The following is a 20,465-nucleotide window of genomic DNA, read 5'->3' as shown; positions in this document are numbered from 1 at the left end:
ATTGAATGTGCTTCTCTCCATGCAGGGCCCAGCACATAGACCCACATCTCTAGCAGCAGAACCTCTACTGCCCACTGGAGATTTTGAGTAAGAGACTGTTGAGTCCTTGACTAATATAATAATTATCATTTGAAGGGTCCTTCAAATAGCATTGTTTAATCATAGATGGAGTTACAAGAATGATTGTGGAGAGGTTTAAGTGGTTGCTTTCTTTTCCGCTCTCTAGCACCCCCTTCTTTATATTTAATATCACTTTACAATCACTTCTAAATGAAAATGAGACTCTCTTTTTAATTTATTTTTAAAAAAATTATGAATCGCTTAAATCTAAGCGATGCACAAAACATTTACATCCACAATTTCAAGCACAAACATTGTAAAATGCAGTAAACAAATAAGTCTTCCCCACAAATTTCCTTAATGCAGAATTCTTTAAATCTTAAACAAATAATAACCACAGAGTTAAAGAAAGGCGTCCACAAATAATTGTGTTTTTAACATTTTCTTAAAAGACACACAATCTTTGCATAATCTCATTATACCTGGAATTGAATTGCAAAGATTCTTACCAGCAAGTGAGAAAATCGATATTCTAGATTTAATATAACGAATCCCATTTTCTTTTAAACTGATGAGCAACATCCCTCCCTCAGATCTCAAACATCTTGTGGGTTGATAGATTTCTCACAAGCTTTGAAAGCAAGAAGGAGAAGAGGAGTACAATATTTGATGAATGACAGACAGAGCTTTATAGCAAATTCTCTGTTGAACAGGTAACCAAAAAAGTATAAAGATTAACATCTGACAATATCAGAATTTTTCTTAGATTTTGTGTGAAATCAAAGGTTTTAAGACTATAGAAAGTAAATGTGTCCTTTTTTCTTGCTATTTCCTAACTTTTTCTTTCATGTCTGTCGCACCTTAGTTGTGATATTGGGTTTTGGCCACAGAACTCCTCTCTTCCTCTCTATGGGAGTAATTTTATAAAGCATTTTACATGTGGATAAAGCTTTTATAATTGAATAACAAAGAATGCATCTACTTTTTCATGATCTTCATATAGACATTTCTTTTTTTTTTTAATATATTTTTAATGAATGAACCAATCACGAGAGGTACAATCAGCAACCAAGCCAAAAGAGAATAACATCATAGCTACAATAATCAAGTATACAATACAGCTAGGCCAGAGATCAGGCACTCAAACAGAGCCCTCTCATGAAAGTCATATAGACATTTCTATGAGTGTATTTTGGCAGAACAGAGGTGGATTGTGATGTGTGCACTTATTTATAAAACTACTGTTAATATGCACGTTTTTTAGAGTGGGTGCTAAGATGCTGCGAAATCTTACCATAAATAGACAATTTTCTCGCAATAAACCAAATAGCTGTTATAAGAAAGGTTTATTGGCAATAAGCAAAAGGCAGCTCACATAAAAATAACATTGTACAGCATATTGAGCTACAAAGGATAGCATACATACGAAATAGCAAGCTGATGTTCTTTTGGTTCTGACTCCTCACTCTCCTCCTTCTTCCTCTTATGCTCTCCAGCATGTCATTTATATACATTATATCAGTAGACTAGGGTACCTCCTAGTTACTCACTACTCATTGGTTTGCCACATATGTAATTTTTAATTGGCTGAATGGCCTATACACTTATCATGGAGCCATACTGAAGCGTGACATCACCTGGTGCCAAAACTGACCTTTTATAATTCCCTGACACTGCATTCTTAATACTAAGCAATTATTTCTGAGAGCAGAACACCCCCCCTTTCCTGAGCCAAATTGTAGTTCTGTTTGTTCTTTGTTAGTACATTCTATCATGTACTAGTGCTTGAGTCCATCAGTGATGTCACAGTCAGCAGAACTCTCCAGTTACTGGGACTGTCTCTTGCTGACAAGCAGAAATATGAATGTCCAGAAGCATGAATTCATAAGTACAATGTCTCTCTTAGAAATATAACTTTTTGGGGTCTCATGGGGGTGTCTTCTGCCTACAATATATGCAGGTCTTAGTCCAGATTCTCCCCCAGGTCTTATCTGGATTCTCCTAAGTGCAAAGTTTTTTTTGTTTGGGAAATTATGGGCTGGCTCTGGGAGCAAGTTTTATAAAGGGCATATTCATAGGTGCCTTTATTGCATTTATAAAATAGGCTTAAAATAGATACTTTCCTTAACATCTACTAACACTGTTCTGCACAGGTGGGTGTTATACCTTCCTACCTGCAGATGAAGGTAGAAAAAAAAGCTGAGTTTTACCAGTGACAACACTGGTATTAGATGGTGGTGCTTCATGGAAAGATCCAGTATTTTCTCTACCTCAGTAGATGGAAGGTCTCTTCCTTTCTCCCTAAGATGGTTTCTCCATTCCATGTGAATTGGGAAGTTTGCTTGCCCTCCTTTGTGACAGAAAGTGCTTCTGCAGATCAGAGGCTCCACAAACTGGACATCTGAAAGATGCTGTTATGGTATCTGAAGGAGACAAATAATTTTTGTCTCTTTGATCACTTCTTTGTACTTTTTCAGTGCCCTAATCTTCCAAAGCGGCTATTGAGACCATCTGCAAGAATTATCCGGTACCTCAGGGTCTGAAGGTCCACTCCACAGGGGCTCAGGTCACATCCTCGGCAGAGGCCTGGGTGGTGGCTCCTGGGGAGACTTGTAGGATGGTGTCTTGGTCATCACTCCATTCCTTTGCCTAACACTATAGGTTTGACATGTTAGCCAGAGTCTGTTTGGACTTTGTCCCAATCTTCAACCAGTGCAGTTGAGAGAAGATGTAAGAGCTGACATGTACTGGAATAAATTTGATATCCCAGATTGGCAACAATTTATTAAGTTGTACAACAAATATGTCAAATCGAGCTGTTTATTAGATTCGGATTCTCCGACAATTATGAAGAAGGCCCCAATTACCTTTAAGGAAGATCTGTTTAAATGGATTAGTTTTTCTTTGATAAATGGGCTATTTCCGAATGAGTTGGGTCATATTTTGGTCACCCCTATTATAAAAAATCACAAAGAATCTATATCTATCAAAACAAGTTATAGACCCATTGCAAGTATACCTTTGTTCTGTAAAATAATGGAAGGTTTGGTTAACTTAGAACTAGTCAAGTATCTAGAAAAATTCCATTTTCTTCATAATCATCAATCTGGATTTAGACAAGGTTTCAGTACAGAAACGGTTGTAGCTTCTTTGAAAGATCATATTTACTGTTTGTTTAGCCAAGGCACCAGCGCACTAATACTTCAGCTAGATTTTATTAGTGCTTTTGACCTGGTGGACCATGAAATTCTACCGAGGTGTCTGGATGCTAAGGGAATCTCTGGAAAAGTTCGAGATTGGTTTCAGGGCTTTTTGAAAAAAAGATCATATCAAGTTTTTAGCAATTGTCAATATTCCAATTCTTGGAGCAACCCTTGTGGGGTACCTCAGGGTTCACCATTATCACCCACCTTGTTTAACATCTATGTTGTCCCTCTGGACGATTTATTACAGTCTAAATGTAATATTTTACATTATGCTGATGACATCACGATACTGTTACTAGTCATCTCTTTTACTATGGAAATAGAAAATCAGATCACCTTCATACTAAATCAGATTGAACAATGGACTATTGAATTTAAGTTGAAATTAAACACTGAAAAAACTAGATTTTTCTTGCTAGTCCTAATGACAAAATCATGGATAAAACTCTTTATTTAAGAGGACAAGAATATCCAATAGTTCCTTCTCTTAAAGTTCTGGGAATTACACTAGATCGTCATTTAACTCTGGTGGAACATACTTATATGCTTGTTAAGAAATGTTTTTTCGCTTGTTTTTAATGGTATGCTTTTAATGGTATGTTTTTAATGGTATGCAATTTCCATACCATTAAAAATTATTTTGCATACCATTAAAAATTGCATACCATTAAAAATTATTGCATACCATTAAAAATTATTTTGACCCTATTTCTTTCAGATTATTAATTCAGGCATTAATCTTGTCTATTCTCGATTACTGCAATATAATCTATTTGGGATCCTATAAAACAATCCTAAGAAGACTAAACCAATCTGTCGATCAAATTGGGAAGGATTCCGGAAGACTGGAAGGTGGCGAATGTTATGTCGATCTTCAAGAAAGGTTCGAGAGGAGATCCGGGAAACTACAGACCAATGAGTCTGATCTCAGTACCTGGAAAGATGGTAGAGGCGCTGATAAAGGACCGCATCATTGATCACCTTGATGGACACGATCTGATGAGGACCAGCCAACACGGTTTCAGCAAAGGCAAATCTTGTTTCACCAACTTGCTGCACTTCTTCGAGGGAGTAAACAGGCAGATAGACAAGGGTGACCTGGACGACATTGTATATTTGGATTTTCAGAATGCATTCGACAAGGTTCCGCATGAATGACTACTTCGAAAAATTGCGAGCCATGGAATCGAGGGTAAAATACGTGGATTAAAAATTGGCTGGCGGGTAGGAAACAGAGAGTGGGGGTAAATGGGCAATACTCGGACTGGAAAAGTGTCATGAGTGGAGTACCGCAGGGTTCGGTGCTTGGACCCAAGCTCTTCAACATATGTATAAACGACCTGGAAATTGGTACGATGAGTGAAGTGATTAAATTTGCAGACGATACAAAGTTATTCAGAGTAGTGAAGACGCAGGAGGATTGCAAAGACCTGCAATGTGACATAAACACGCTCGAAAAATGGGCCACGACATGGCAAATGAGGTTTAACGTGGATAATTGTAAGGTGATGCATGTCGGTAATAAAAATCTTATATACGATTACAGGATGTCCGGTGCAGTACTTGGAGAGACCCCCCCAGGGAAGAGACTTGAGAGTTCTGGTCGACAAGTCGATGAAGCCGTCCACGCTATGTGTGGTGGTGGCGAAAAGGGCAAACAGAATGCTAGGAATGATTAAGAAGGGGATCACGAACAGATCGGAGAAGGTTATCATGCCGCTGTACCGGGCCATGGTACGCCCTCACCTCGAATACTGCATCCAGCACTGGTCGCCGTACATGAAGAAGGACACGGTACTACTCAAAAGGGTCCAGAGAAGAGCGACTAAAATGGTTAAGGGGCTGGAGGAGTTGCTGTACAGTGAGAGATTAGAGAAAGTGGGCCTCTTCTCCCTTGGAAAGAGGAGACTGAGAGAGGACATGATTGAAACATTCAAGATAATGAAGGGAATAGACTTAGTAGATAAGGGCAGGTTGTTCACCCTCTCCAAGGTAGAAAGAACGAGAGGGCACTCTCTAAAGTTAAAAAGGGATAGATTCTGTCAAACGTAAGGAAGTTCTTCTTCACCCAGAGACCGGAGGCTGTTATAGGGGAAACACCCTCCAGGGATTCAAGATAAAGTTAGACTAGTTCCAGCTGAACCGGAACGTACGCAGTTAGGGCTGGTCTCGGTTAGGGCATTGGTCTTTGACCTAGGGGCCGCCATGTGAGCAGACTGCTGGGCACGATGGACCACTGGTCTGACCCAGTAGCGGCAATTCTTATGTTCTTATTTTTTTATGTTCTAATTCAAAATACAGCTGTCCATTTAATCTTCGGGTTGAAAAAAAGCAGGAACATGTCAGCCCTTATTACCATCAATTGCACTGGTTGCCAGTAGAAGCTAGAATAATTTTCAAATTTGCTAGTATTTGTTATAAATTGCTATCTGGATTATCTCCATCTTACCTTTTTTCTCATTTTGAATTGTATAATCCGATTACGTCTACTCGGCGCTCTGGTTTATTTACTTTTCCTGATCCCAAAAATTGCCATTATAAAAAGATTTTTGATAGAACCTTGGCCTATCAAGCAGGTAAAGTTCAAGTCTGGTTAGATGATATGATTCGACAGACTGCATCTTATTGCACTTTCAAGAAATTAGTTAAGACATATTTGTTCAAAAAATTTGTCACTTGATCGATGATTATATCATAGTATTCATATTAGAGTTTTATAAAATGGTATATTGTACTGTGGCTTCTTATTTGTTCTGTTTCATCACTGAATTGTTCAGTCCTCTTACTTTGTGAACCGCCTAGAACTCTTTGGGTGTTGGCGGTATAGAAAAATAATTTAATATTATTATTAACTGTCATTCGGAGAGGCCTGGTCTTCCCCGCCCAATAGATCTACTTTGGTACATTTCACTTGTGTAAAACAGTGTCTTGATAATTTTATGTCTGTCTTGATCATTTTCTTTCCTTTAGTCAGCTACACTGTTCTGCAACCTGCCCTCAAAAGATTTAGATCTGGGATTCTGTGCTTTTTAAAAGAAAAACAATGAGAAGAGTCAAATTGCATGCATTCCAATTTACAGCAAAACAGGTTCTCATGAGATTGCTGTATCCTGGAATATGCAGGGTAGCGAATTCCACTCTATGGTGTTATGCTCTTTTGATTATCACTTCAGCTATAGTGGTTGACGGGGCAAGGATATCTTACAAAAGGGGACTTTCTTCTTTGACATATGCATACTGGATCTTTCCAGGGAGCACCAGCAGCTAATAAAAGTGAGGTCACTGGTAAAGCTCAACTTTTTCTCCATCTGCTGGTAGGAGGAGGATAATACCCAATTTTGGACATTGCATTTGTGCCCCATTACAAAATCATGCCCTATGCATCACATGTGCTAAAGGATTTTTCTCATTTTGTCTGTTGAAAAATGGTGAGGAGTATATCCAATTCCATTTCTTGAGTGTTACCAAAAACTAGGGTTACCATTTGGCTCCAGAAAAAGGAGGACGGATTGAGACATCCTGGTTTTACTTCCATTGCTTTCAATAGAAGTAAAACCCAGATGTCTCAATCTGTCCTCCTTTTTGGGGGGAACCATATGGTAATCCTAACCAAGACTATTGAAGCAACCAGGTAAAGCATCCTGATGTTGTAGATTAGAAGCAGAACTATCCAAAGGAACCCAGGAGGTCTTGTCTCTGTGAAGGTACAGTATCATCTGTGTGCACTCTCTTTTGGTTCTTGGATCACTGAAAGTTATCAGTATTTAAAGCATCCTATCCCAGAAAGATGCATATTGCCTTATACAATTATTTTGTGTTATTTTGGGGAGGAATATAAAAATAGTGGTTTTGCATAATATCAGAGTACTTTTAAAGCCATTGGTAGCTTTGCCAACATATGATATCCTTGATCAACCCAAATCCCTAATTAGAAATTTTTTAGATTCCCTTAGGGTATATTGAAGAGCACGTATTCCCTGTGGTAGGACTGCTGGAGAGTGTTAGAGAAGAAAGAGTTATGTTTTCAGGGCCAACTATGTATTGTCTGTAAAACCTTTTCAAAAGAATCTCAGTATGTCCTGTGGGCACAGAGTAAATGATTTCATTTGGTGTGAACTCCTTAAGTCACAGACCAAGGTCATGGATGCAAGAGCATATTTCAGAAAGGTTTTATCTGTGCTTGGAAAGCTGATGAAGGTGTTCATCGTTAGTTGTAGATTCTGTGCATTTAAAGTTTCTTTTTGTCAGTGACTTTCCAGCAGAGGTGAAAGATTGTGTTTAAGTATGGTACATTGGGTTCTGGGAGTGTTTGAACCGCTTGCCGCAGGTCTAGGAAATACAAGCACACACACATACCTTGCTTTATAGCTTTTTCTTTTCTTTTTTTAAGATATACCTTTTCAACAGTAGCTCAAGGGAGTTACATTCAGGCATAGTAGGTATTTTTCCTGTTTCTGGAGGACTTATAATCTAAGTTTGTACCTGAGACAATGGAGGGTGAAGAGTCACCCCAAATCACAAGGAGTGGAAGTGGGATTTGAAACCTGGCTTCCCTGCTCCTTAGGTTGCACTGCTCTAGCTATTAGGCTACTTCTAATTGAGAATGTAACATGGACTGTGGAGGTGAGAGTGCACAGTCCTAACCAGTAGACCACCAGGGAGCTCTGTAACTTTTTCTGCGGTCTGCTACATGTTACCTACAGGTGGTTGACAGTTCATATATACAGAGTGGCCAGGATGAGAGAGCTTGACATATAGGGGGCCATTTACTAATGATTAATGCATATGGTTGCTACTAGGGCCCTTGGAGGAGTGTGTGGCGCGGTGGTTGAAGCTACAGCCCTAACACCCTGGGGTTGTGGGTTCAAACCCCACGCTGCTCCTTGTGACCCTGGGCAAGTCACTTAATCCTCCATAGCCCCAGGTACGTTAGATAGATTGTGAGCCCACCGGGACAGATAGGGAAAATGCTTGAGTACCTGATTGTAAAACAGCTTAGATAACCTTGATAGGCGGTATATAAAATCCTAATAGACTTGAAACTTTATACCATTGGGCCCTGTAGCAGATAGCTCATGCTAATGAATTTAGCAAGTGCAACCATTAATTAATGACTCACTAAATGTGAATGTAGCATGTCCTACAGAACATTGATGTCTTACCTAAATCGGTATGGCCTCATTCCTAACTTTGCAAGGCTAGGCTAATTTAGTGACTTTTATTGAGGGCCTCGTGTTTGTTTTTTGTTACTCACCCATGCTTATATATAAACTAAGTTTTAGTGCTTTATTTTTCCCTGCAAGATTTTTCTTTCAAAACTGTTTTTGAACAGGTAAGGAGGAACTGCCACAGACTTTTAAGCTCCCTAGGAACCTCCATGTTTGTATTAAATATGTTATAGCTAGGGATGTAATAAATTCAAAAATTAAATGTTTCTTGCTTTAATTTCTCAGCGTATGTGTGCAGGAACACTCTTTCAGCTGCCAAATGGCACAGCATACAGTATATAATGAGTGAAAAAAAAAACCTGACTAAATTAGATATGGCAATTAGATTATATACAGTGCAAAGAAATCAGATCATGTCACACCCTTATTCAGAAGAAAGCATTGGCTCCCGGTTGAATAAAGTGTTATTTATAAGATCCTAATCATGACTTTTAAAGTGTTTGATAGGTTATCTCCACTATCTGGCAGTCCTCGCTATTCCATATACATCACCACGTGTTCTTCGTTCTTTAAATGATTACTGTTTGATCCTCTCAAGTCCTAAGCAAGCACCCCTTGTAACAATAAGACATAATGCTTTTTATTTTGTGACCCATGCTACTTGTAAGAAACTTTGAACATCTGTACTATTACCTCACTGAAGGACTTTAAAGCAGCTATTAAAACTTGGCTTTATGAACAAGCATTCAGTATCAAATTTCCTTAAAATGTTTTCATTTGCTGTTTCAGGGGTTTAATTCCATATCTATTGTCACCATTCCATTTCCACAGCTCGATCCAGTATGGCGATGGTTCCACTGAACACCCAAATTTAAAACTTGCAAGAGTTAGTCCTTCCTCCTGAATGAGTTCTTATACAATCGCTAAGCTTGCTTTGCTTATCCATATTCAAACATAAGGGAAAAGGGATTAAACATTGAAAAACTTATATATTCATCCATCATTAAAAAAAAATGCTGACCACTTAATCCGAGGCAAAGTTCGGAGCAGAAAAATGGCAAAAAAAGAAGTAGGGCTGCTCACGCTGGCAGGGATTTGTAGAGGTATGGTGGAGATGAGGAACGAGTGTGGCGTGAGGGTGGGGAAGGATTGGGGGTGCCACCTCCCCGAGTGCCTCCTACCCTTGCTACACCACTGGGTACATAATCACTTTGGCATAAGTTCAGTGTTATACCTAGCAATACCTGCATTGAATAAGCAATGAGTTCAATCATCTTTATTGGCCTTTCCATTTTATAACATACAGTAAATCATTGACCAAATATAAATTCAGATACATGACATACACTGTAGGTATGGAAGTAGGAAATATCCTACAACCAAACTAACTAACAGGTCAGACGTGTGTAAAATAATAGAATATCATCACCAAACACTATTCACATCTCGTGTTAAGTCAGAAGCAACCTTAGAATAAGCAACCTTGGATAAGTCAGTAGAACTTCTCTTGTATGAGGAAAGACTAAAACGATTAGGGCTCCTTAGCTTGGAAAAGAGACGGCTGAGGGGAGATATGATTGAAGTCTACAAAATCCTGAGTGGAGTAGAACGGGTACAAGTGGATCGATTTTTCACTTCATCAAAAATTACAAAGACTAGGGGACACTCGATGAAGTTACAGGGAAATACTTTTAAAACAAATAGGAGGAAATATATTTTTACTCAGAGAATAGTTAAGCTCTGGAATGTGATGCCAGAAGATGTGGTAAGAGCAGTTAATGCAGCTGTTTTTTTGTGTTTTTTTTAATTTTTATTCTTTATTGATTTTTAAAACTTACAATAAGTATAACAATATATAACATCATTTAATACTTAATACATTACTTAATAGCCTATCAAAATTTAATTCAGATTCCATATCTCCCCTATAATCAATTTTTACTCATAAGAAACCAAAATATTCCCCACACACCCCTCCCCCACCTTGGACTGCATTTTTAAGGGGAAATGCAGCTGGTTTTAAAAAAGTTTGGACAAATTCCTGGAGGAAAAGTCCATAGTCTGTTGTTGAGACAGAAATGGGATGGTAGCATGGAATGATGCTACTATTTGGATTTTTGCCAGGTACTTGTGACTTGGATTGGCCTCTGCGAAGACGGGATGCTGGGATAGATGGACCATTGTTCTGACCCAGTAAGGCAATTCTTATGTTCTTATGTTAAGGGCTTCCAACAAGCAGGAGAATAAACAAGTTCAAGGTGTTGTTTACTGAATAAATCCAAGATATGCAAGACCCACCACAGCACCCTGTTTCGATGCTAATGTGCCTGCCTCAGGGGTCAAACCACTCTACCAAAACTCATGAAAAACAAAAGGGTTGAGGTAAAAGATCCTTAACAATTAAGTGGAAAAAAAACCACTTCAAAGTACTGGCCATCTTTTACCTTGGCCCTTTTGTTTATGAATTTTGGAACAGAGTTTTTTGATCTCACATTAGCACTGAAACACATTGCTGTGGCGGGTCCCTTGTATCTTGGATTTGTTCAATAAATGACACCTCCATGTTGTATTTTCTTATGCTTGTTGGAAGCCCTTTTTTCAGATAAAGGCCAAATGTTGGGAGATCTTTGGCAGATAAAGGCCAAATGGCCCATCCATTCTGCCCATCCGCAATAGCTATTATCTCTTCCTATCTCTAAGAGTTCCCAGATGCCTATCCCACACTTTCTTGAATTCAGACAGTCTGTCTCTACCACCTCTTCCAGGAGACTGTTCCATGCATCTACCACCCTTTTTGTAAAAAAGTATTTCACTACTTGTATCCCATGTACTGACAAAATGTATCTTTACTGTAAACCGCTTTGAACTTCACGGTATAGCGGTATATAAGAAATAATAATAATTATTATTATTAACCTCAGGTAAATTTTATGGTCATGAAAGGTTTTACTATGTTATGGAAACCAATCAGGTCATATTTTAATAATTTTCTTTTCAATGATTAGTGTAACCTCTTGTACTTAGCATTTTAGATTATTACAATATTATATATTTAGCAGGTTCTGAAAAATTTTTCAAAGACTTTGAATTTTACAACATTGAGCGGGTAGGCTGATTTTTAAATGGTCAAAATATGAACATATAACGCCTTATTATCGAAAGCTGCTCTGGCTCCCAGTAGAGGGATGAGTACTTTTTAAATCTCACTGTATTTTTTTTATAAAGCTTTAAATGGCTTACTTCCAAAATATTTAGGTGATGCATTTTTATTTGCATCTGTAGAACATGTATCATAAGTCCTTTCTTTGCTTTTCTTTCAGTGAAAGGTTGCTCGCACAATAGATCTGTTAGCAGGCAACTTGCTTACCAAGCAGCTCTTTGAGACCCTGAATTTTGCTCCCTGCTTGTTAATTCTACTTGTTATATGCACTGTAGAAAGTTATTAAAAACTGAATTGTTTTGTTAAATATGTTAATGATTGAATTGTTTTTATAATCTGAATACTATGAAATTTTGCCGATAAAGGTCAGCTTTTTATCTTTGTACATTGCTTTGAACTGAAAGGTACTGCGATTCATACATAATTTTTTGTTATGTACAGTATGTAAGAAGAAGATCTTTGATTTTTATATTTAAAGGATAGACAAGGTGGCTGAACAATGATCCCTTTTGATAGTTTTAGTATATATGAGTGTAACAAGTAGCTATGCTGAATTCCACCTGCGTCCTTGGGGCTGTTTCTCAAGATATGGACAATACTCGTAGGTTGCCTTTTTCTCATGCTAGGATATATTTAATGGACTTCCCCACACTATACTTTCCAGTTATATTGCAGAACACCAGGTTTTTTTTAAACAATTACATGATTCATTTTGCATATGTTAATACTTTTTCATGATTGACATTCAGTGAGATTTTAAGCGTTGTTAAAAGCACAAGTGGCATACAGTACGTGCATCTAACAAAAATCAAAAGTAAAGAAATTCTACAAAAAAGAAATTTTGTTAAGAAAAAATCCCCACCTCTCTGCAGCTTACAAGAGCCTAGCAGCTAGCTGCTGACCATTTTAATTCAGCAGTCCACTCAGAAATGTGCTGGTAGGGTTTTCCCTTGCCAGGATACCCCCCCCCCCTCTTGTCTGGCATCATTTTTATTGTGCTCTCATGGGACCAGATTAGTCTAAAACAACAAAGTAGCCAGATGTCTGGTTCTGACAGAGTCCCAGAGGCCAGGGTCTAGTAGGCAACAGCTTTGGCTTGGAGCTGAAGATCAAAGGTACTTGAGAATTAGTGATGGGCACATAGTATGCAACGTCCCATTTATTAGCAGTCTGAGCAAATGCATGTCCCTAAGTAACCTCTTAACATGTCGTAACAAATAAATGCAGTAGCAACATCATTGGACAGAATGACCATGCTGTCATCATTCATGAATCGGCAGCTCTTCAGCTATGTTCCCTCTAAGCTGAGCACATGAGCAATTGCTCACAAATTTTACGTGGTCACTCACAAAATTACTTGGAAATCTGGAAAATTGTTGGTTTTTAAAACTTATTGCTCAGATGAGAAAAGTTTTTTAGAACTTGTCACTCACATTAGAAAATATTTGCATGCACCTGGCCAATCGGGAGCATTGCCCTTCAGTGTATTTCTTAGCGCATCAGCATTGTTAATGTGCAGAGTCAAACTCAGGACTCCTTCCATTTCACCCCTCATCCTCTAGTGCTGCCACTTTCACTGTGCTTGAGTTCAGAAATTCCAGCTTTGTTCCTGCAGGGCAGGATATTTGGCATATCACAATCTGCTCTTTGTTTCTTTCCCTTGTGGATATTGCTGATTTGAAAAACAAATTGAAATGTCTTCTTATTACTGCCTGTTTAGCTGTTTAGGTAAAATGAGAGTTTGAGCCATTGTAGGGGAAGCATACTCACTGCTGCCTCTTGACCGGCTTATGAGAATACTCTTAGGAAAATAGAGGATCTCCTTGTCAAGATTACAGAGCCAGTGTTTTGGATTATACTTGTTTAATGACTACAAACTTTTTGTATTCCCATGTGCTTGACAAAAGCATCTTAAGTTTTGCAGTGTTTTTTTCAGGGAGGATGATGCATTCTTGTAATCAAGAGAAGGGTCCTTTAAGGCTCCCTAGACAGCATTGTTTACAAACCTGACAATGTCATGGGTCACATGACTCTATTCTCTTCTGCAAATGGTCCTTCAGCTCCATTCATCTTTTGGCTTTCAGCTCTTGCTACTGAACTTCTGCTCCATGATACAGAGCAAAAGAACCTCTAAAAACTCAGTGTTGCCTTGGTCATAGGTGCCAGAGCTGAGGCTTCACAGAAGCTGCTGCAGTAACTGTCATAAGAAAACTGGTGAATATGAAATCCCAAGAATATAATAAATCAAAATTGCTCTATAGCAACTTACAAAATGAATACCTAGACATTCATATGATACATCAGATAATAGAATAACATGCATTTTCTGTTCCCCCCTCATCCCCTAGGGAGAAACTTAAGAATAATGCATCAAAGGTCAGACCTTACCTTGGCTAAGAGCCCCTTTAACATTTAACGTGTGCTCATGATGATGATAGCAAATGCTATCTGCTACAATGGCTTTCTTTTATTCCTGTGGGCATGGCGGTAGTACATGCTGATGCACGTTAATGTGCACTAAATGTTAATTAAAGGAGGCCTTAATTACAACTTGTTAGGTTGGTCAAGAATACATGATTTTTTATTTGATACCAAACATTTTATAAGGAAATTTGAAATGGAAAGTAATAACCACAGAGAGAACTTCTTGTCTGAAAGCCTGAGGGACTGATATTCAGAACAAGGCTAAGAACATAAGGATAGCCTTACTGAGTCAGACTGATGGTCTATCTAGCTCAGTATTCCATCTTCACAGAGGCCAATCCATGTCACAAGTATCTGGCAAAAACCCAAATAGTATCAGCATTCCATGCCATCAATCTGGGGCAAGCAGTGGCTTCCCCATGTCTGTCTCAGCAACAGAATATGGATTTTTCCTCCAGGAATTTGTCAAAACCTTTTTTTAAACCAGCTACATTAACCGCTCTTACCACATCCTCTGGCAGCGCATTCCAGAGCTTAACTAATCTCTGAGTGAAAAAATATTTCCTCCTATTAGTTTTAAAAGTATTACTCTGTATAACTTTGAGGGCCCCCCTAGTGCTTGTAAATCTAGATGCAGTAAAAAATTGATCCACTTGTATCCATTCTACACCACTCAGGATTTTGTAGACTTCAATCATATCTCCTCTCAGCCATCTCTTTTCTAAGTTGAAGAGCCCTAACCTCTTTAGTCTTTCCTCATACAAGAGGTGTTCCATCCCCTTTATCATCTTGGTTGCTCTTCTTTGTACCGTTTCTAGTGCTGCTATACATTTTTTGAGATAAGGAGACCAGAGCTGAATGCAATACTCAAAGTGAGATCATACCACTGAGTGATACAGAGGTATTATAACATTCTTAATCTTGTTTACCATCCCTTTTCTAATAATTCCTAGCATCTTGTTTACTTTCTTGGCTGCTGCCACACATTGGGCAGAAAGTTTCAGTAGATTGTCCACTATGACACCTAGAATTTTTTTCTTGTGTGCGAAACCCCAAGGTGGATCCTAGTATCCGATAATTATGATTTGGATTTTTCTTCCCAATGTGCATCACTTTGCATTTGTCCACATTAAATTTCATCTGCCATTTGGACGCCCAGTCTTCCAATTTCCTAAGGTCTTCCTCCAGGTTTTTCACAGTCTACATGCGTTTTAACAACTTTTAACAGTTTAGTGTCATCTTCAAATTTAATCACCTCGCTCGTAGTTCCAATTTCCCAATCATTTATAAATAAGTTAAATAGCACCTGTCCCAGTACAGATCCCCGTGGACATACCACTATTTACCCTCCTTCATTGAGAAAAATGGCCCTTTGTTTTCTGTCCAATAACCAATTCTTAATCCACAATTGAACATTGCCTCCTAACCCATGACTTTTCATTTTCTCAGGAGTTTCTCATGAAGAACTTTGTTAAAAGCTTTCTGGGAATCTAGAATACACTGGCTAGCCTTTATCCACATGTTTATTCACACATTCAAAAAAGTCAAGAAAATTGGTGAGGCAAGATCTCCCTTGGCTGAACCCATGTTGATTCTGTCCCATTAAATCATATTAGTCTACATGTTCCACAATTTTATTTTTTATAATTGTTTCCATTATTTTGCCCAGCACAGAGGTCAAGTTTACCAGTCTGTAATTCTCTTGATTTCCCTGGAACTATTTTAAAAAATCGGTGTAACATTGGCCACCCTCTAGTCTTCAAGTACTATAGATGATTTTAGCACAGGTTACCACTAACAGCAGTTTCATGTTTGAGTTCTTTCAGTACTCATAGCTTAAATTTGCTGACCAGAATTAATGAGGCTTAACTGAAGCCCAAACCAGTTATTTTGGAAGTAGAGTGGGTACTTAGCCAGTTGAGCCAAATATCACACTTAACCAGCTATGTTTTAGCTGGCTCCCTAAACCCGGAGGCCTGGCATTGAATTTCTGGGATTAATGCTGGCGGCATTCAGCAAAACTCTGATCGCCACTAGCCCTAATTGTTTTCTCTTTTAGTACATGGCTTTATCACATCAGGAGAAACCCTGATCTTTTGCCTCATAAACAACAAAATCTTGCTTGACAAAATATGAGCTTAAATTGAATCGAGTCTGAATTGTGCATTTGCAGCTGACTTTTAGATTATTTCTTCCTGGCTTTCCTCCTTGTGGCAGACTGAAAAAAGATAGTATTCCTATGAAATAGGTGGGATCTCCTTTAATGTTGGGGAAAATCTCTACCAGATTGTTTAAATATTTCTAAAGCCAGGGCTGTCACAAGGGGTGAGCAAGCAAGTCCACTGCTCTAGGAGCCTGAGAAGGAAGAGATGGAGGTGCCAAAAGCAAAGCTTTCTCAGGGTATTATTTCATCCGTTTACTGCTGTGTCTAAAGCAGAAGAAAATGTGTATATCGAAAAGTGTTACAGTACTCCCCCGATATTCACGGGGAATGCTGAAAAACCGCGAATACGGTTTTTAGCAGGGGAGACAGGAGAGGGAAGCCGGAGCACCAGCAAGTGAAGGAAATCACTCGCGGTATGCTCTGACCGCTTCTTCCTGTACTAAAGTCGGGCCTCGCCAATCAGGAGCTGCGTGTCAAAGCGGAAGAACAAATGGCTAAAAATGTAAAAAAGGGAGACAACAATTTTTTCTGATATTAGTGAAAGGAGGAAGATGAAAAATGGAATTGCTAAACTAAAAGATGCTGGGAACCGATATGTGGAGAGTGATGAGGAAAAAGCAAATGTGCTAAACAAATACTTCTGTTCTGTGTTGACAGAAGAAAATCCTGGAGAAGGACTGAGATTGTCATGAGAAAATGGAGTGGATTCTGCGCCGTTCACGGAGGAGAGTGTTTATGAGCAACTTGAAAAACTGAAGGTGGACAAGGCAATGGGACCAGACGGGATCCATCCCAGGATACTATGGGAGCTCAGAGAGGTTCTAGCCAGTCTTATTAAAAACTTGTTCAACAAATCTCTGGAGACGGGAGTGGTTCCTGGGGATTGGAGGAGAGCGGATGTGGTCCCTATTCACAAAAATGGTCGCAGGAAACTACAGGCCCGTGAGCCTCACTTCAGTTGTTGGAAAAATAATGGAAGTGTTGCTGAAAGAAAGGATAGTGTACTTCCTTGAATCTAATGGGTTACAGGATCTGAGGCAACATGGCTTTACAAAAGGTAAATCGTGCCAAACGAACCTGATTTAATTTTTTGATTGAGTGACCAGAGAGCTGGATCGAGGACATATGCTAGATGTAATTTACTTAGATTTCAGCAAAGTCTTTGATACAGTTCCTCATAGGAGACTGTTGAACAAACTTGAAGGGCTGAAGTTAGGACCCAACGTGGTGAACTGGGTTAGAAACTGGCTGTCGGACAGACGCCAGAGGGTGGTAGTTAATGGAAGTCGCTCAGAGGAAGGAAAGGTGAGTAGTGGAGTCCCTCAGGGTTCGGTGCTGGGGCCGATCCTGTTCAATATGTTTGTGAGTGATATTACTGAAGGGTTAGAAGGAAAAGTGTGCCTTTTTGCAGATGATAGCAAGATTTGTAACAGAGTAGACACCGAAGAGGGAGTGGAAAATATGAAAAAGGATCTGCAAAAGTTAGAGGAATGGTCTGATGCCTGGCAACTAAAATTCAATGCAAAGAAATGTAGAGTAATGCATTTGAGGATTAATAATCGGAAGGAACTGTATATGCTGGGAGGTGAGAAGCTGATATGCACGGACGGGGAGAGGGACCTTGGGGTGATAGTGTCCGAAGATCTAAAGGCGAAAAAAGTGTGACAAGGCAGTGGCTGCTGCCAGAAGGATGCTGGGCTGTATAAAGAGAGGTGTAGCCAGTAGAAGGAAGAAGGTGTTGATGCCCCTGTACAGGTCATTGGTAAGACCCCACTTGGAGTATTGTGTTCAGTTTTGGAGACCATATCTGGCGAAGGACATAAGAAGACTTGAAGTGGTCCAGAGGAGGGCGACGAAAATGATAGGAGGCTTGCGCCAGAAGACGTATGAGGAGAGACTGGAAGCCCTGAATATGTATACCCTAGAGGAAAGGAGAGACAGGGGAGATATGATACAGACATTCAAATACTTGAAGGGTATTAACATAGAACAAAATCTTTTCCAGAGAAAGGAAAATGGTAAAATCAGAGGACATAATTTGAGGTTGAGGGGTGGTAGATTCAAAGGCAATGTTAGGAGATTCTACTTTACGGAGAGGGTGGTGGATGCCTGGAATGCGCTCCCGATAGAGGTGGTGGATAGTAAAACTGTGACTGAGTTCAAAGAAGCGTGGGATGAACACAGAGGATCTAATCTAATCTAATCCTTAGGTTTGTATACCGCATCATCTCCACGTTCTAGAATCAGAAAATAATATTAAATATTGAACTAAGGCCAGTACTGGGCAGACTTGCACGGTCTGTGTCTGTATATGGCCGTTTGGTGGGGGATGGGCTGGGGGGGCTTCAGTGGCTGGGAGAGTATAGATGGGCTGGAGTAGGTTTTAACGGAGATTTCGGCAGTTGGAACCCAAGCACAGTATCGGGTAGAGCTTTGGATTCTTGCCCAGAAATAGCTAAGAAAAAAATTAAAAAATTTAAATTGAATCAGGTTGGGCAGACTGGATGGACCATTCGGGTCTTTATTTGCTGTCATCTACTATGTTATTATGTTCTAAGGTAGAACAATGGACTAAGCAATTAAAACTGAATTCGGATAAAACTAAGTTCTTTTTGGCAAGTTCTAATAACAAGATCACAAATACCTCTTTGAGATTGGGTCAGATCACCCAATTAATTCTACCATCAAAATCCTGGGTGTCATCTTGGCCCAAAGCTTGACTTTCGAAGATCACACTAACTCTCAGATTAAAAAATGTTTTTCACTTTATGGAAACTTTATACCATTAAACACTATTTTGACTTCTCTTTTCGACTGCTAATTCAATCTTTGATCTTAAGTATCTTAGACTATTGCAATATTATATACTTGGGATCTTTTAAGAAAACCATCATACGACTGAGAATCGTTCAGAATGCTGCAGTCCGTCTCTTCTAGGGTCTCAAGAAATCGGATCATGTAAGCCCATATTACAAAAAACTACACTGGCTGCCCATGGAAGCAAGGGTTATTTTTAAGTTTGCTTGCTTTTGCTTCAAAACTATAACAGGCTCATCCCCAATCTATCTCTCTCATCATTTCAAATTTCCAGGCACAACTTGTAGAAGTAGTGCCTATTTGTTCGCTTTCCCATCCTTGAAGGTCTGTATCTACAAGAGATTCCTCGATAGAACATTATCATTCCAAGCAGGTAAATGGAATAAATGTTTAACCAACTTTATCTCAAACGCTCTTTCTTACCAAACTTTTAGGAAGTCAATCAAAACTTATCTCTTTGACAAATTTCTCTGACTCCATTTCTTCCATGATATACTTCCAAAACAAATTTGATTAATCTTACCATGCTAATGTAATTTTGAAAGTTTTTTTGTAATATCGCTATCTGTTATTAGATGCCTGTGTGGAACACTGTCAAAAGCTTTGCTAAAATCAAAATACACCACATCTAGTCTACTCCCTCTATCCAATTCTCTGGTTACCCAGTTAAAGAAATTAATCAGATTTGTCTCACAAGACCTGTCTCTATTGAATCCATGTTACCTCGGGTCCTGTAATCTATTGGATTCAAGAAACTTCACTATTCTCTGTTTTAAGTGTTTCCTAGAAAGATTTTCCAGCTCTTTAATTTTTGCATACATAACATTATTGTTTCATTAATTGAATGAGATTTGAAGAGCCAAGACCTGGCCTTCAAAATGGGTATTTCCTAGAAACATGATGGCAAATAAGGCTAAATGGCCCAACCTGTCTGCTAATCTGCTGCATCCACTATCTCCTCCTCCTCTCCCTAAGAGATCCCACGTGCTTGTCCCATACTTTCTTGAATTCAGACACAGTCTATGTCTTCACTACTTCTAACAGGAGACTATTCTAAGCATCTACCATCCTTTCTGTAAAAAAAAAAAAAAGAATTTCCTTAGATTATTCTTGAGCCTATCACTTCTTAGCTTCATGCTATGCCCTCTCATTCTAGAGTTTTCCTTCATTTGAAAAGGCTTACCTCCAGTACATTAATGCCATGAACATATTTCATATCTCTATCATATCCTCTCTCTCTCTCGCTTTTCTTCCTGGGTATATATATTGAGGTCTAAGTTTGTCACCATAAGCTTTATAAGAAAGACCACTAACCAATTTTAAAGCAGCCCTTTGGACCAACTCCATATTTATCCTTCAGAAGGTTTGGTCTCCAGAATTGCACACAATATTCTAAATGGAGCCTCATCAGAAATTTATACAATGGCACTATTGGGAAGGATCTTAAGCATCTGAGCCAATCAGGA

At 38.9% G+C, this 20,465-nt stretch overlaps 1 protein-coding gene across 5 annotated transcripts in view; it reads left to right on the top strand.

Annotated features, from left to right (window-relative positions):
• Positions 1-20,465, top strand: part of SLC10A7 (solute carrier family 10 member 7) — a 309,837-nt gene that overhangs the window by 35,645 nt on the left and 253,727 nt on the right. The window contains exon 5 of one of the 5 annotated variants that reach the window (XM_033940196.1): positions 11,755-11,865. The exons of the other annotated variants lie outside the window; for them this stretch is intronic. Within the exon in view, the coding sequence (XP_033796087.1) occupies positions 11,755-11,757 (3 nt within the window). The 3' untranslated portion in view covers positions 11,758-11,865. Of the gene's footprint in view, positions 1-11,754; positions 11,866-20,465 lie in introns of those variants that run through there. 5 annotated transcript variants of the gene reach the window in all.

Source organism: Geotrypetes seraphini, chromosome 1, assembly GCF_902459505.1.
Source record: "Geotrypetes seraphini chromosome 1, aGeoSer1.1, whole genome shotgun sequence".
NCBI classification, from domain to species: Eukaryota; Metazoa; Chordata; class Amphibia; order Gymnophiona; family Dermophiidae; genus Geotrypetes; species Geotrypetes seraphini.
The sequence above is the reverse complement of the archived record's forward strand: the minus strand, read 5'-3'. Positions and strand labels throughout refer to the sequence as shown.